At 43.0% G+C, this 16,019-nt stretch overlaps 1 protein-coding gene and 1 non-coding gene across 2 annotated transcripts; both read right to left on the bottom strand.

The window, feature by feature from the left end:
* Positions 1-2,215: 2,215 nt before the first annotated feature.
* On the bottom strand, positions 2,216-2,330 carry LOC127297852 (U5 spliceosomal RNA). The gene has a single exon (XR_007849534.1). It is a non-coding gene; the product is annotated as a U5 spliceosomal RNA (small nuclear RNA).
* Positions 2,331-2,506: 176 nt separating this feature from the next.
* LOC127296532 (probable galacturonosyltransferase 14) lies at positions 2,507-9,915 on the bottom strand. The gene is made up of 6 exons (XM_051326639.2): positions 9,454-9,915; positions 7,034-7,092; positions 6,776-6,931; positions 5,307-5,894; positions 4,131-4,433; positions 2,507-3,386 (listed from the first exon to the last, which is right to left on the bottom strand). The coding sequence occupies exons 1-6, from the start codon at positions 9,764-9,766 to the stop codon at positions 3,090-3,092; spliced, it is 1,716 nt and encodes a 571-aa protein (XP_051182599.1). The 5' UTR covers positions 9,767-9,915; the 3' UTR covers positions 2,507-3,089.
* Between the last annotated feature and the right edge of the window lie 6,104 nt (positions 9,916-16,019).

The raw sequence follows: 16,019 nt of genomic DNA, 5'->3' as shown, positions 1-16,019 counted from the left end.
CCAAAAAGCATCACCTCCCCGTCAAAGTCAGAGGGGGCAAAGTCCTCCGGGTCGTACTCCTGCCGCACTCTTCCTTCGTGGACATAGGGATCAAAATCAGGGTCCTCTTCCATGTAACCCTCATGGACCTCGACGTAGCCCTTCGTGAGCAAATCGACGCGGGCCTTGTCAACGAGCACTATGTTGTGGCCAATAATCTTCTTCTCTGGCCGACATTCTTCGTCCAGGTATTTCTTCCTTTCATCGATCCACCGCGGCGGAAACACCCCGCCGGCTTCGGCACCAAGGAGCTCGTCGACGGTGGGGGTCTTCGCCATGATCAGCAAGACACTGATAATATCATCCTCCAGCCGATCCATGCCCGGGGCGGCCACAGATGCGGTCTCCGGCTTGGACTCCTTGATGATCCTGTCAACTGCTTGTTCGAGCTCCTTCGCTCCCAGAGCGTAAGACTCGGGGAAACGTCGCAGCACCGACTTGACTCGCTTCCGAAGCTCTGCGTCCTCCGAGAAGAGGTCGACCTGGAGCTTGTCGTTGACAGCTGCGGCGGCCGGATTATAGAGTGTATACGCCCAGTGCTCTGTGGGGAACTCTTCCTGCTCCTCCGCCGCCTTAGGTTTGGTCGTGGAAGCTTTCTTGCCGCTCCCGCTCGTGCAACCCTCCTTGCCGGTCATCGGATCAGATCAGATCAGATCAGCCGGAGTCCTCGCCGTGGAACTATTGTGTGGGTTTAGGATTGGGGTATGATGCGACGGCAGCGGTGCGGTCTAGATTGTATATAAAGCCGGAGCACAACCCTAGTTATTTGAGTCGAGAGTTCGATACGGAGTCGGCGTCCCTGGATATCAACTCCAGTCAGACAAGGACTATAAACCCTTCAAACGAATCCCGATTTTCTAGCGACTATACCTCTTCATCACTTCAGACCGGCATCAAAGTATTGTTGAGAATACTTCGGTTTCTCGAAATACTGATGTACTCCATCCATTCCATATTAGTTGTCGAGGTGCATAGATATATCCGAATTTGCAACAACTTTTTTTTTTGCGAACGAATGAAGGGTTAAATAGTTTAAGGTGTTTAACGTAGTATATTGTGCGAGCGAAAAGTTGTGACATAATTTCGATGCAAAGTTGCAAACACATATCTCGATCAACTCGGAATGGCATCAAAGTACAACACATGAAGTTATGAACACAAAAGGGTTCTCATTGGCGGCAACTATGGTCTGCTTGTCAAGCAAACGAATTTCAGACTGTTTCCAATGTATACTAGTTTCAGATGTTTCCAATGTTGGAGTGATTATGATGTTCTACTTAAGTTGCTAAGCAATGAGTTTTGTTCTGTCTGAAAAGTCACTACATTTCCATGCATGGAAACATCCTCTAGATTAGCCATATTGGAGACCTATCTTAACTATCTAAACAACGCTTATCTGACAATGCAGCAAGGGATCACCCTCCTCCTGACCAACCTAAGCAACAGCACCGGGTACAACGTGACCCTCCCGAACGACCTCAAGGTCAGCGTCAGACAGAAGAAGCAGCCACCGGCGGAGGCACAGCTCATTCACCCATCGCCTCAAGCGAGCGGTCTCGTGGCTGGGAGGCAAGCCGTCAGGCGAGAGCACAGAGGGACGAGTAACACGAGTTCTAGAAGAGCTTCTGGCTGGAGACTCACCCTCCACGGCTCCACCGCGGCCGTTCCCAAGCTCGAGTACAGCAGATCCGGCGGCCGCTCGATGAGCTCCTGGCCGGAAACTCGCACCCCCTCCCCCCCCACCACGGTCGTCCCCAAGCTCGAGTCGACCTGATCCAACGTCGGATCGATAAGCTTCTGGCCGGAGACCCATCCTGTACCGCGGCCAACTCAGCTGGAGCCTGCACCAGCGACCATGAGCTCATGGCCACCGGCGGGATGGATGAGAGGCCACATCTTTTTCCCAAAAAATCACATCTGATTTTCTTTTTCAATCTTTGATTTGCTTCGACTCCTTTCTTCTTCATAGAGCTGGATCCGTTTAATTATTTATGTGATGGGAACCAAATGACCAGATCCATGAAACATCCTACTCGTGGATCTGGGGATGCACGGGCTGATCTGGGAGTCTCCAAGCTTTTAAGCTTCTAGATTTGTTTTGGTTTCATCCTGTTCATCAAAGTTAGACAACAAGTTCTAAGCAAAAAAATATTGAATTTAATGTTTGTTGGGGTCTTTCCTTCCGGAAAGACACCCTCAAAAAATAAGCGTATGCTGCTAAGTGTGGCGTGCACACGGTATTCTTTAGTAAAAGGCGAAAGAATAGTTCGCTTTGTGCTCACCACGCAGCTGCGTGCTCTTCCTCAGTCTACCACGAGCAGGACCCGCTAACTCAAATGTGCTGCTAAAAATGATTAACCAATTCATGCAAGCGTTGCTTCGCAGTCCGAGAGGGGTCATCAGCCAAAGTCAAGAGCTGAATTACTATATCTAGTTCTATACAAACTGGTATTTAGCACAAAAGGCGTTTCAAAGAATTATCTGCACATTTCCAATATGGTCAATTGTAACAAATATCCTGTAGGTAACTCACAGCAATGACATCTCTACTACCCTTCTCCAACCTACCAAGGCAGTCACAAAACTAGCAGAACAAAATTTCAAGGGCTTAAGAATATCAAGAAGGGGAAAAAAGAATAAATGGAGGAAAAAAACATTATAAAGTCCCAGGACCTTAGCTGCCTCCTTTCTTCACCGCGATAAACCAAACATTCCACTTGCTTAACCTGCCCGCTGCATTATTCTGCAATGAAGGATTAGCCCAATCCAAGAGGAAGAGACTTCACCGAGCTATCCTTCACAGTTATACTATCCAAAAGAATGACGAACCAATATGATACAGATGAAAAGAATCGTGTACCCATATGATACAGATGAAAAGTATCAGAGGTCTTTGCATGCAGGGACATGTCAGAGATGTGTGTTTAGTGATGACTGACTTCCTCTTTCACCAATGATATTCCAATCCAACAGCAATAGGCCTCTCCAGCGAGCAATGGCAGGGCTATGCCGCTATGCCCATCAGTGTCTACACCATTTGTCCAAAGTCACTATCTGTCATACTGGGGCTCCAAAATATGGCAGTTTCTAATGAAGTCATTGGAGTAATTTACATGCTTCGTCCAAAACGGTTGTAGGTTTTTAAAAGCAATGTCTAGCCACGGCTTGCACTGACCATTGTAGTGGACCACTGCAGCCTTCTTAACACTCTCAATGTCTGTGTTTTCTTGGTATCCCAAGCCAAGCATGTGCCACGATGGGTCCATACCATGTACATGACCCCTGAATGCTATAAGTGCAGGTGGCAAAGTACCGAATTTCCAGAGAGTAAGACCGGATTTTAGATTCTGCAAAAGAATGGAAATGATTATGTTTTAGCATCATAGAAGTTTAAGCTTGTAAATAAGGCCAAGGTAACTGTTCTGTGTTCACACATTGTGGCACTGATATAAATAAGTTACACACTCTGGAGGAGTGGAAACAAGGCTGATTGCACATAGGGAAGGAAAATCTTCATTCTTTCTTTTACAGTTTTACTACAGCTGTACTTATCCAGCAGGTGTTAAAATCAAGTAGTTCACTGAGATTTTGGAGCACTGGATACACAGCACAAAAGTGGCATGAAACACTGCCACTTGAACATTTTCAAGTTTGAAATAAAGCGACTAAACTATGCAACACAAATTATAGTAATTGTGGTTCACAGCATCCATTTAACTCATATACTCCCTCCGACCCAAATTAATTGACATGGCCCATATACTATGTCCAGTATTGAGATGAAGTGGTCAGCAACAATTAATTTGGGCCAGAGGGGGTAGAAGATGTAGCTCAGTTATGCTACCATCTGCACTTACCCAGGGATGTTAAACTGAAGTAGTTTATGGAGATCTTGGAAACACCGGAAACAGCAGAAGAGTGAAATGAAACATAGCTGAACACTTGAACATTTCCAAGTTGGAAATAAAATGACTATGCAGAACAAATTATAGTATGTGTGGTTCAAAGCATTCATTTAATTCATATATAAGATGTAGCTCAACCTGGCAGATTATGCATAAGATATTCTTGTGAAGATAAAAATGGGTTACCTCCTTCAACCAGAAATGGTATGTATCCCGAATGTTTGTCTTCCTCCAAGCTTCCAGATCAAAGACATTCATCCCATACGCCCATGCACATTCTTCTGGGTCAAGACTTCGTTCTATAACAGGGTGAGAGAAGTTAAAATATGTCCTGAAGCGCTTAGACATCACCCAGTTGTCTTCACCCCTGCACGTCTCCACAGCACCATTCACCTTCCCTTCAAGATCAATCTCCCAAAGAGGAGACAAATCACGCTGAACAACAATGTCATCATCAAGGAAGACCACCTTGTTGAGGCTTGGAAAGAGCTGGTTAAATTAGAACAGCATCAGATTTAGGAAATGAAAACATCAAAATGCAACACTTCTAGTCTAAAGAGAGCGTCTTCAGAACCTAGTTATAGGTTAGAGACATGGCCTTACTTCAAAGCAAAAAAAACACTATTGACGCAACTAAATGGTATTATCAATGTAACAAAAGGATAACGGCATATAAATGCACTTTTCAGTCTTGGTATCGTATAGGAAGAAAATCAGACACAGATATTAACAGTGAGATGGTTCGTGGGATATCTATCATGGCAGATTTTAGCATCTATCACTTGGTATATAGATGGATATAAAAGTTAAGTAATTAGCAGCTATAAATGTCATATTGAGCAATTTTGAATGCTACAGCAGATTCTAATGCCATTTCGACAAACCCTGCTTCCACAAAAATAGTGAACCTCATTAGAACTTCAGAAGGCAAATGAATTAAAATTTGACACCATAATCTAATATATATCCGATCAAACCATATTAGTACATATGCGTGAATTTGAGTACATTCCAATTTTTTGTTTACTAGTGTTCCCCATAATTCATTTGTTCTGTTGTGCAAGAACGATTGCACAGCAACACGGTGAGCTCAATAACAAAGCAGGTATCTTCCAGGTAACCACCGACATAAGTACTATGTTGTGGAAATGGTGTCCTATCAGGACATTAATCTAATGACCAGGTAATACAGTTGCACACCTACTAACAGAAGTTACACATTTGCAAAACAATCCAAAACCTTAGAAATGACTCTACATACAGAATAGCTATGTGTTGCGCATATTCCACTAGATTATGAATCAGACCTATTTTATAGTAATAGATAGAAAGCAAAATAGAATGTTTCAGATCAAAAGGCACCTCAGGCAAATAGATGCGAAGGTGATTAAGCAGGGATATGTATTTGGGGCTCCGAGCCTGCAGCTTCGAAGCAAGCACCCTTGGATTGTCACTTGCACTGGAAACTGTTCCATGATCTCCATGATAGTGATTTCTGACCCCACGGTGGTTTTCTATAGCCTCTAGGACTGGGACATTTTCTCTGGTCAACCAGTCAAACTGGTGAACACCTTTCACTTCAACTATTGCAGGCGATACAGAATTAAGAGCAAACCATGAATGCATCCCCGGATATGTTTTTTTATCGGTGATAACATGAAAGACTACTTTCTCAGGTACCGAGGAAGCCCGTACAGTTGAACTGACAACAACTGAAGCAGCAAGGATGTTATCACTTGCTAGAATATAATGTTGGAAGGAATTGTCGGAAAGCAAAGGTAACAGTTCAGGTGGTGGCAACTGTTTCCTTGCATGAGCATTTGAGGAGTATTCATCAGTAAGACGCAGAGACAGGCAATGAATGCCTTTGGGAATAGCAGTTGAGGCGTAATGCTTATACAGCTGTTCTGCTAGCCTTGACCTCTTTATCTCCTTATCCATGCTTTTCATCTACAAAGAAGCACATGGGTGATTAAAATTTAGTTTATAATTCAAATTCAACGCACTACATAAAATAACAAACCAGGACTAAGAACCATGAACTAAGATAAAGTATGCTAGCAAGGACCAAGTTCAAATTTCTAAAGCCAGTATATGACAAATCAAGTAAAGTAACACAGAATTGTACAAATACCAGAGGGCAGAAATGAATGCTCCAGATATGGCAGTAACAAAAAAGTGCTTTAGTTGCAAGCAATGGTAATATAAAACATCTGGAAGACACAAACCAGAAAGAGCATATCATGCCTACATATTTCTTTAAGAAACGGGTTGCTTGTAATAAGTTGTACAGATCACAGCATATGATTAAGCAGACATATGTGTTTGAATCCTTCTGTATACATCTGCGCCCGTGTTATTTCTTATAGCCCATGTCAGTCTTCAATTATCTATGCATCAAACCAATACTATACCTTCCTAGTTTTCCAACAGAATTATCAATGTTGGTACTTCACTTGATGTTGAGCATGGGTCTGTACAATTGCATAAGATCTGATTGCTGAAACACATAAACCCAAACTTGCAGTTTTATATAGCTATCATATTCATAAACTACGCAAGTCTGCCAACAATAGAAGTCCATGCCCAAAGATTAAAAAACATAGCTAAGACTAAATTTATATAGCTTCAAAAGAGTTCTGAATAAGAGCTGGTTAGACTATGAAGCAACTTATTGGATAAAACCCGTGGTATTTTATGCACGGCACATTAAAATTATTGTTTTCAGATGCCATGATCTCCAGATGGTTCAAAATCCGAACAGACTCATGCAAATTTGAACTGCAAACAATGCATAAGTACAGATTAAATTAGGATAGTTAGTTTCATACCGTAGCCTTCAGCCTGACAGCAAATGTCCTAGCATCATAACGATTATCCTTTATCTCCAAAAGAAACTCCCTGAATGATTCTGGTAACTTTTTATCAGAAGTGGATTCCTCATTGTTAACTTGATCAAAAATTCTATACAGATCTTGCACCAGCCTCTGTTCACATGAAGTGAGAAAAGTAAATATACTTTTGCTCTCTTTGAGGTACATAATAATGTTTTACCTACACAAAGAAGCGCAAGGAATCGAATAACTTACTGTAGAATCACCCCCCTGCCTACCAAGGAAACTAGGTCCTATTCGCCTCCCCAAACAATCTGCAAACCAGGATTGCAACAGTTACACCAAATAATTGCATCAAGTTTGTACATGTAAACTCCATATAGCAAGATAGCTAACCATAATAAAAACATACATGCAACAGAAAACAAGTCTACAGTACAAGAAGACCCACAACCCATGGACAAACACAACCTTCCTAGTGTCATATCAGAAGCTTGCAGAAAATTATATGCCTACACCACAACTAGATAACTTATAACGACATCGAAACCCAAACAAAGAAGTTGAGATCCCATCCATATTCCATACAAAAACATGCATACCCTTGGAGGAGCCTATTTGGCCAAGATTCTCCAGCCAGTACTATAGAGAAGCTCAAGTGCCAAAATATGGTTTAGCACCCAGGCAGAACATGGGTCAAGGATGAGAAAAGCACAATCACCACTTGCTACGTTGTAATCAACTCCCAGAAGGGTATGAATACAGAAACTAACTAACTTCAGCCATAGACGCACAGCGACTACTGCTGTACTCTATGGATTTAAACCAACACTGTTGAGTGACACTGTGCAGGAGAAAGAAGGCCATGGCAGGTACCAGGTATAATAACTCCAAATGTTGGGATGATATATCGGCACTTCCAAACAGTCAGGATAAAAGCGGGTAGGTCAAATGTATCAAACAAGATCAGTATAGGAAAGCAGAAGTTCTTTAGATTAGGGCACACTAGGCCACAAGAAGTTCAGATCAAAAGTTCTGACTGGGATAACAAGATCCAGTGACAATCTCATAGGCTAGTCCAGGTTGAGCAATGAGTATTCAGTTATTAACAGTTGTACAGCAGAATTAGTACCGAAATCATGCCACCACTCTGTTCCAAGAATGTGAGACAACAGCATAGTGTGTTCAATTAATTCATGAAATAAGTAACTAAACTTGCCTCCAGATACACAAGTACCCTGTCTTAAGAATAACAGTTCCCTTTTTGTGCATGCCACTTTAAGGTTCAGTGGCATTACTTTTTCTTAGCAGGATGATCACTGTTGGAATATGTGCACATGCTTCTTATAAGAAAAGTGAAAATATGAAGGCCTGAAAGATTCCAGGCCTCCTGCAGCCCAGGAAGTGATCCTCTCATATCCAACAGACACGCATGATTTACAAGAAAAATAGTCCAATTTGTCTTAACGTTGTTTAAACTGGTTATCATTATTCTACATTATTGTACCGTACCCACTAGCCCAACTTCTATTGAGTAACCTGAGTTATGAATCTAATCAGGTTAGAGCATAGTGCCCAGTAAGTTCGATGCTGAAGTAAAGCACATTTTACTTCAATGGATCAATCAGCTAGGTAAATGAGGAGCATTGTCATAGCTCCCTGGCTTCGACATATGTCTGTGGTGCCTCAGTTATCAATGCTAAGCAAAGAATTTGGGCAGGGTTCACCTAATTAGCAGACGATTGCAGCTTGAGGTAGATTGATATGTAGGGAAAGCTGATAGCATCTTTGAGGATGACGTTTCTCCTTCAGTTTTGCAAGATGCTAAAAAGAACAGGATAAAACGATTCCTTCCAAATCCACAGTATGGCTGGTAGCACTAAATCTAGCTCCTAAATCTTACCCAATAGATGACAGTCACGATCCTACATTTTGGCCAATAACAGAAAATCAGTCAGCCTAGATCCGTAATTCAGCTATTATAAATCTGAATCGCTAACTCTCTTGGTCTCACACTGAGATAGCTCCCTCGCATCTACATTTGTTCTTGGCGCCTAAAATATCAATGCTGAGCAAGGAGTGTGGGCAAGGCTCACCTAATCAGCAGACAATTGCAGCTTGAGGTAGATTGATATGTAGGGAAAGCTGATAGCATCTCTGAGGATGACGTTTCTCCTCCATTTTTGCAAGATGCTCAGAACCAGGATAAAAGGATTCCTTCCTAATTTAACAGTGTGGCAGCTGATAGCGCTAAATCCAGTTCCTGAAGCTAACCCAACCGATGAGAGCCACGATCCTACATTTTGGCCAATAATAGAGTATCAGGCGGCCTAGATCCCAAATTCAGCTAGCTAAGCTGAAATCCTAATCATAAACCCGAATCGCTAACTCTCTGGGACTTGAAAACACCACAGATAACGAACGAGATCAGGGAACCAGGCAGCTGAATCTCCAGCTCGACGAGTAAGATTATCGGAAGGCATCACACGCTTTGAGCACGAAATCTAGGCAGGAAACCATCTGCATATCTCCACATTCCCGCAGGGACGGCAAAATCGCACGGAGAGGGGCGCTGAGATCCGAGCTCCGCCGCCGCAAAAGCAGCGAATCAACAGCCGCAAGCAAACCCGGGAAAAACAGAACGCGTCGAGATCGCGGGGCGGCTCCGATCTTACCGATGGAGGAGCACTTGCTGCCGCCCGCCTCTAGCGCCGGCACGGCGAGGAGTATGAAGGCGAAGGGCAGGAGGCAGCCGAGCGCGACGACGGCCGGGAAGGCGACGGCGCGCAGGTACCATGCGGCGGTCCCCCCTCCTCCTCCTCCCCCTCCCCCGCCGCCGCGCCGTCCCGAGGCCGCCGCCCCCGGCAGCGCGAGCGGCGGCGGGGGCGGGGGCGGCTGCGGCGCGACGCGCACCTTCATGGAGTCGACGACGCCATTGCTGCTGGAGATGGTGATGCTGCGCATGCTCGGCGAGATCCGCAGCTGCATCCTCCACCTCCCCCGCCGACGGCGCCGACGAGGGGAGCTCCGACTCCGGCGGCCTAGGGTTCCGGCGACGGCGGCGGCGGCGAGGCGGTGGCATTGGGCAGAGACATGCTAATCGCACGGGCGGTACTAATAGGAAGGGAGGAAAAAGAAAAAAAGGAATTGATGGAGGCCCCGCCCTGCGTAAATACGAGCTACCCCGAGGGCCTATTGGCTAAACTGCCGGGGTCTGCTCGCCTGTCGGGGGATTTCAGGAGAAAGAAGATAGACATGGTGGCTTATCCTTTTTTTTCCATTTTTCATTTTTTGTTTATCTTTCTTGCTTTTCTATTGGGATTTTATATTAGCTTTACAATAGTTCTCCTTTAAGATGAGTAGTCCAACCCAAATGCATATGTTGTTTAGCCATGCTCATGCGTAAGTCTACAAAAATCTCAGAGCTCGTTTGGTATCGGGCAATTCGTTCCATTTGGTGGAAATGAAATGAATTTAAAACTCCACCAGGATTTCATTTTATTTGAATTGAGATTCTAGACAAATGATGGAGTAGGTAACAAAAATCCATTTAGCACACGGCATCATTTCAGCTCCGCGATTTCGGGATGAGTTGCCAGCTACCAAACGAGTTCTTAGAACGATGTATACATGATTAGCCAAAAAAAAAAAACTTGTTCAAATTCACTCATTAATTGGTCAACATTTCTAGCTCGATACTTTGACAAACCGGCTAGGGAAAATCATGATCTCGCAAATTGCTCAAAAATGACAAACCTGACAGTTTTTCGAGTTTTTTGTAATTTTGCACTGTTCGCTAGTATTATAGGTGTCCTTTTTTTGTCATTTTTGCACAACCCTGATGAGAACACAACATTGTCTTCGTCTAGATTTGTTTGAAACTGAAAAAAAAATGCTACATTTAAATGTTTTAAAATAAAGTTGAGACATCTTTCTATAGATGGACGGAGTTTTTACAATCTCGTACTGATGGTCCAAAGACACACTTCCACTTGCACACCAGAAAATGGACATGCATGATCTTCTATTCATAAGAATATTTCATTGAAAGTAAAAACTGATAAAAGAAACAATATGTCTGCGATGACCGCCGACATTCCCCGTCGGAAGCTGCAGTGCTCGACCATGATTCAACCACGTACGTGTTCCTACGTCGTACGCTAGCGATCAACCGCGACATCTCAACAACTCATCAGCCCCAATGATCCCGGCGCGCGGTCAGTCTTGCACTATCACCAGGCGCCATTAACAAATCATCACGAGCCGCTCCCTTTTCCTTTGCGTAGTAATTTCAAGCTGCTCGATCGCATCATCGCCTGACAGCGACTCCCCATCGACCGGGAAGAGAAAGGAACACCTTGACGTCCGGCCGGCCGATTCTCCAAGTGGACGTACATGAATACGATCGAGCACGCACGTAGCCTAGTATATTAATTCCTCTCCCTGGCCACGCCTTGATTTCCATGCATGCACAACGCGCGATCACAAGTAAATTGGTTTTTCTGGCGTTGATTTTTGTTGTTGTTTTTGGGTCTCCTTTTGACGTTGGATTGCGTGCCGGACGGACACGTGGTAGTAGTTGGAGATTTTTCTCTTTTTGTTTTGTGTTGATACTCGTTTTGGGCCGATGGCTAATCAAGAACATAATTCGGTGTTCGGTGTGACAGATATATTGCTCAATTAGAAGACACCATGTCTACCATTCCAAGTTGTGCCATGATCTGGCTTGATAGCCGATTATGCTAGCAGTCAGAGGTGATCTCGAGGATCGATATATGAAGTCTTCCACTAGAGCTCCTTTAAGATGACCTCAAATGAAGAAGTGATATAAACAAAAGTTGTGCGTCTCGTCGAAACAAGCAACTTTGATTTTTGAGTCATCGCGATCCGAGTTAGTATGCAATTTTTGGAGCTAAAATACTGCTGGAACTCGAATTACCCGAGGTAGGACGCCCGACCATAGAGGCCTCTAGGGTAAGGCGCGAGCCAAATTGGAGAAGAGACGAAAATGTCAGAATTGATATATTTTATTGCGACCTTAATGAGACGGTCAAGATGAACTCAGATGGAAAAGTGGTCAACATGAAAGTTCTTCGTTTTTTCGAGACGAACAACTTTGCTGTTTACAATATTTTGATTTGAGATCATTTACTGCCTCAAAGTTGCCCCGCAATGTGCAGATACGTTTTTGACCGAACAGTTATAGAAAGTTCGGACCAAACCATCCGAATTGGACCCAATCATCTAGGGTTTTGGACGTGAATCCAACCCTTCATCTTGCACGGAAAGTCCAGCCGCCCTTTATATACATGAGGGGTGATGGCCGATTGAACCAACACCAATCGAACAAATCAATCTACTACTTTTTCGTGTTCATCTACTTTTATCTCTCTCCCTTTGTATCTTTCTTCTCGTTCTTCGTTGTTCTTCAGGATTGGAGGCTGCGAAACCACGAGGTCCTAGGGGCGGTCAGGCCGACCTAGGGCAGCCCATAGCCGCCGCGCGCCCTGACGGGGTCCCTCCCGGGCGAGCGGGGTTTCGGGTCTCAAAAGAGCCCGCCGGACTGTCTTGCGTATCGCGCTTCCGGCGAGCCTCCCTCGGCGTGTGCTGGCGCGCATCGCGCTCGGCGTCGAGGGTACACGGCGACGTGTTCGTGTGCGAACACACTTTTTGGCGACTCCGCTGGGGACGAAGCTTCGAACGGTCTCCAGCCCGTTCTTGCTACGAAAAGATCATCATCAAGAGGCTGCAGTCTACAACGGTATCATGAATCCTCAATCTCCTTATGTAGACGCAAATAGCTCTTATATTGATGTTGCTAGATCATCTAATATATGTACTGTATTGGCTAGCCCTAGTTCTTACTATGTGCAAAAGCCGATACAAAATAATCTCCATATTAGCAACTTGCAACAGTTATCGACTTCTCATGCATCGGCAATCCCAGAAGTTCATATGGCGATGAACAACATGATAAATTCAGTTAATCAATATGAAATACCTAATGTTAGAAATTTCAGTCGCATGCAAGATAGTGTTTCATCATTTTATTCATCGGTAGATACTCAATACATGGTTTCAGATTTAAACATGCCGATGGATAGGAAAATTGGACATGCTAGTACTAGCTATTTGGCCAATTACTCTGAACCATCATACGCTGCACCTTATGTTACTAACTTTTCAGCACCATATGCAACTGGAGATATCCATAATTCGGCTCCAGACCTCCACAATGGTTATAGCCGAATAAGTGGAAATTCAATAGAAGCTCAGGTGCCTTCATCTAGTGCTGCAGCGTATGGTAATAGTGATTGTAGGGAAAAACTTGCAGCTGAGTTCAAGAAGCTTAATGCTCTTCACCGGAAACTAGAAGAAAATCCATGTGATCTTGCAGCAATTCATGCTTATGAATCATACAATAAGAAGCGTGAAGAAGAGCGTCAAGCAAATAGTATCAAGTTTTGTCCTTCACAACTACAATGTTTCGGCAACACTTCATTGCCGAAAGAAAAAACAAGCATCAGAGGGCAACAATGTCTAGCTGAGGTTAACGCCGATAAGGTCATTACGTTTGATGATTTATCGGAGGAACAACGCCAAAGCTATGAAGTACTAAAAAATAAGCGCATGGAGGAATTTGAGGTGCTTGAAAATAAGCTCAAGGAGGAGCATAAAGCGTACAAGAAAAAACTTGAAGAGGAAGATCTACAATTTTTCCATGCAATGATCAAGAAGAACCCTCAAGATAATGTTACTCCCGTTGGAGAAATCAAGTCCCATCCTCCACGCAGCAATCAAGGTGAACCCTCTGCAATACCAAGGCAACAAGAAGAAGATCTGCAAAGTAATAAGATCCATGAAGAAAATAAAGATGGTTCTGCTAGTATGGTTAATTCGGTTATTGAAAGAGCCGAATCAAAAAGTACATGTGCTGAATCTACTGAATCAAGAGATGCAAGCTTCAGTGAAAAAGATCATGGTGCAACCATGCTTGATTTTTATGGATGCACAGGAGCTTACATGTTGCCCTATGAATTTCATGCCAAAGAAGTTAATGAGCATGAACGACAAGAAAATATAGCCGAACAATGTTCGGTTGACAAAGAGCATCAAAGTAAAGGAGCACATGATCCAGAAAAACATGAAGACAAGGCGTTGGAAAATCATCCAGAGATGAGGCAAGTTATTGTTCATGACATACAACCATCTTGTTCTACTAACGTCTTCAAAGAGGTATCTCTAGCAAATAATTTACTTATTTTCAGATTTGGTCAAAAATATATTATTCATGCATCTATTAGCAATAGTTTTATAAGAAACATCAAAAGACCAATCGTGAACTGTAAATTATTTGTTAGCAGTAAAATGGTTACTGGGCATATCGGTCAACATGTTGTGCCATTTAGAGAGACCGATATTGACAAATTATCACAACCAAAGCTTTCCATATTGTTTCATTTGAATTTTATATCTATATGGTTAGCTTTGCTTACTTCATACTTGGCTTACATTTGGTCTCAAGTGAGACATATGTGTTACAACTATTTTGGTTTCAGAAACTTAAAGCCAAGGTTATTATCTTTGGAGAAAGCCGATGATAGTACAACAACTTATTCAAACTCATCGGAAAAAGAGTGTAAAAATCAACACATAGCTGAATGGGATGATGTAAAATCTGATCTATTCGGTTGCTTAATTTCAAAGCCGTTTTCACAGCAAGAACGGCTGGAAGATAAAAGGTGTACCTTTAGTTTGAGCATGTGTGATCATATCTTTGATGTATTGCTGAAGAGTGATTATATTAGAATCCTTGATCACAATGTTGAGCCATTAGCACAAGGACGAATCTATTGCAAGTTGCATGATTCGTTTGAGCATAGTACTTATAATTGAACCATGTTTCATAAAATAGTACAATCGGCTGTAGATAAAGGACGATTGCAATTTGTTGAAACACAAACATATAGCCAATCTATTTCGATTGGTATGAATAATCAAAAGTTATTGGATCGGTTACCTATAGCCGATTCATATGATGATGAGAAGGTACACACGGAAGATAATGGGATCAAGCTTTCAAGTGAACAAATTATTGAAGAGCATGTTGAAGATATTCTTGAAGCTAGGTGTTCCATTGAAGCTACACCAAGGATATCAAGCACTGGGGGGCAACAACAAAATTCAAAGATCAATGGACGCAAAACGAAACAGGACAAAGGCCGTGATAAGCACAAGGGTAAGAAAACTAAAGTCACTTTCGCAGAGTTATTGAAGAAATATAAGAAGGAGAGTGAAGCAAGAAGTTCTTATCGGCCAAGTATTGCAAAGTCATCGAGATCACCCCCAAGGCAAAAGTCTAAAGACCGGGATTGGCAATGGGAGAAGTTCAATGCAGCAGCTTCGTATCCTCCCTTTAGGCCACCAATGCCAATGTCATGGATACCTCCCTATGGTGATTGTTATCCATATCCATCATGGGATCACAGGTATGACCCAAGGGCACGTTATCCGTCTTACTATAGATCATATAACCCAAATTATGCAGCTCCAATAAGGTCAAAATCTGAGCAACAATCACATGTCAAAGACCGTTTCAATAAAAAGGAATCGGTTAGGAGCTCAACGAACAAGAAGGAGACGGTCAAGCAAGTTTATCAAGTAAAAAAGGATAACCGTAAGTGTGATGTTTCAGATTCGATCTCAAATAAAAAAGAGCCGGTCAAGTTGACCTTGGCTACAGAAGACAAAGAGATGAAGCAAGTAAATGCTGGAGCTCGAAGTGCCAAATCTGAACAAGTAAAGTTGAAAGTGCCAGAGGCCAAGGAAGAAACGCTAATGTGCAAAACTAAATCACAGCCGGGATGCCCACTCGGCTTAACAAGCTGGCAAGAGAGAAAGCTGAAACATCTTAGTGCCGCAAAGCTGAAGACAAAGAACATGGCATGGGTCCCTAAGGAAGGACCTCAAAGTAAGGAGAATGTGCAAGTTCCTATTGCAAGAATAGCGATAAGGATGAAGGAAGAAAAGACCGAGACTAGCAAACGATCAAGAAAGAATTTTCTATCATGTACTAAGAGGTTTCGGTCAGCACATCATACATATTATTCAGCCATGCCATTTATGCCTATGCCATGTAGCATATCCTCAGGTATGATCAGTTACCCTCCATGGTCTTATTTTAATCCGTGGATGCATTATAATTCTTTACATCATCAAAGGGTATTACCAAAACGTTATT

Source organism: Lolium perenne, chromosome 4 (genome assembly GCF_019359855.2).
Source record: "Lolium perenne isolate Kyuss_39 chromosome 4, Kyuss_2.0, whole genome shotgun sequence".
Lineage (NCBI taxonomy): Eukaryota > Viridiplantae > Streptophyta > Magnoliopsida > Poales > Poaceae > Lolium > Lolium perenne.
The sequence above is the reverse complement of the archived record's forward strand: the minus strand, read 5'-3'. Positions and strand labels throughout refer to the sequence as shown.

Excerpts from the sequence above, each read along its gene's own strand:
- LOC127296532 (XM_051326639.2), bottom strand. The coding sequence starts at position 9,766 with ATGCAGCTGCGGATCTCGCCGAGCATGCGCAGCATCACCATCTCCAGC. Across the intron at positions 6,932-7,033 it reads GGCAGGGGGGTGATTCTACA|AGGCTGGTGCAAGATCTGTA; the intron begins GTAAGTTATTCG and ends TCATGTGAACAG. Across the intron at positions 5,895-6,775 it reads CTGTCAGGCTGAAGGCTACG|ATGAAAAGCATGGATAAGGA; the intron begins GTATGAAACTAA and ends GCTTCTTTGTAG.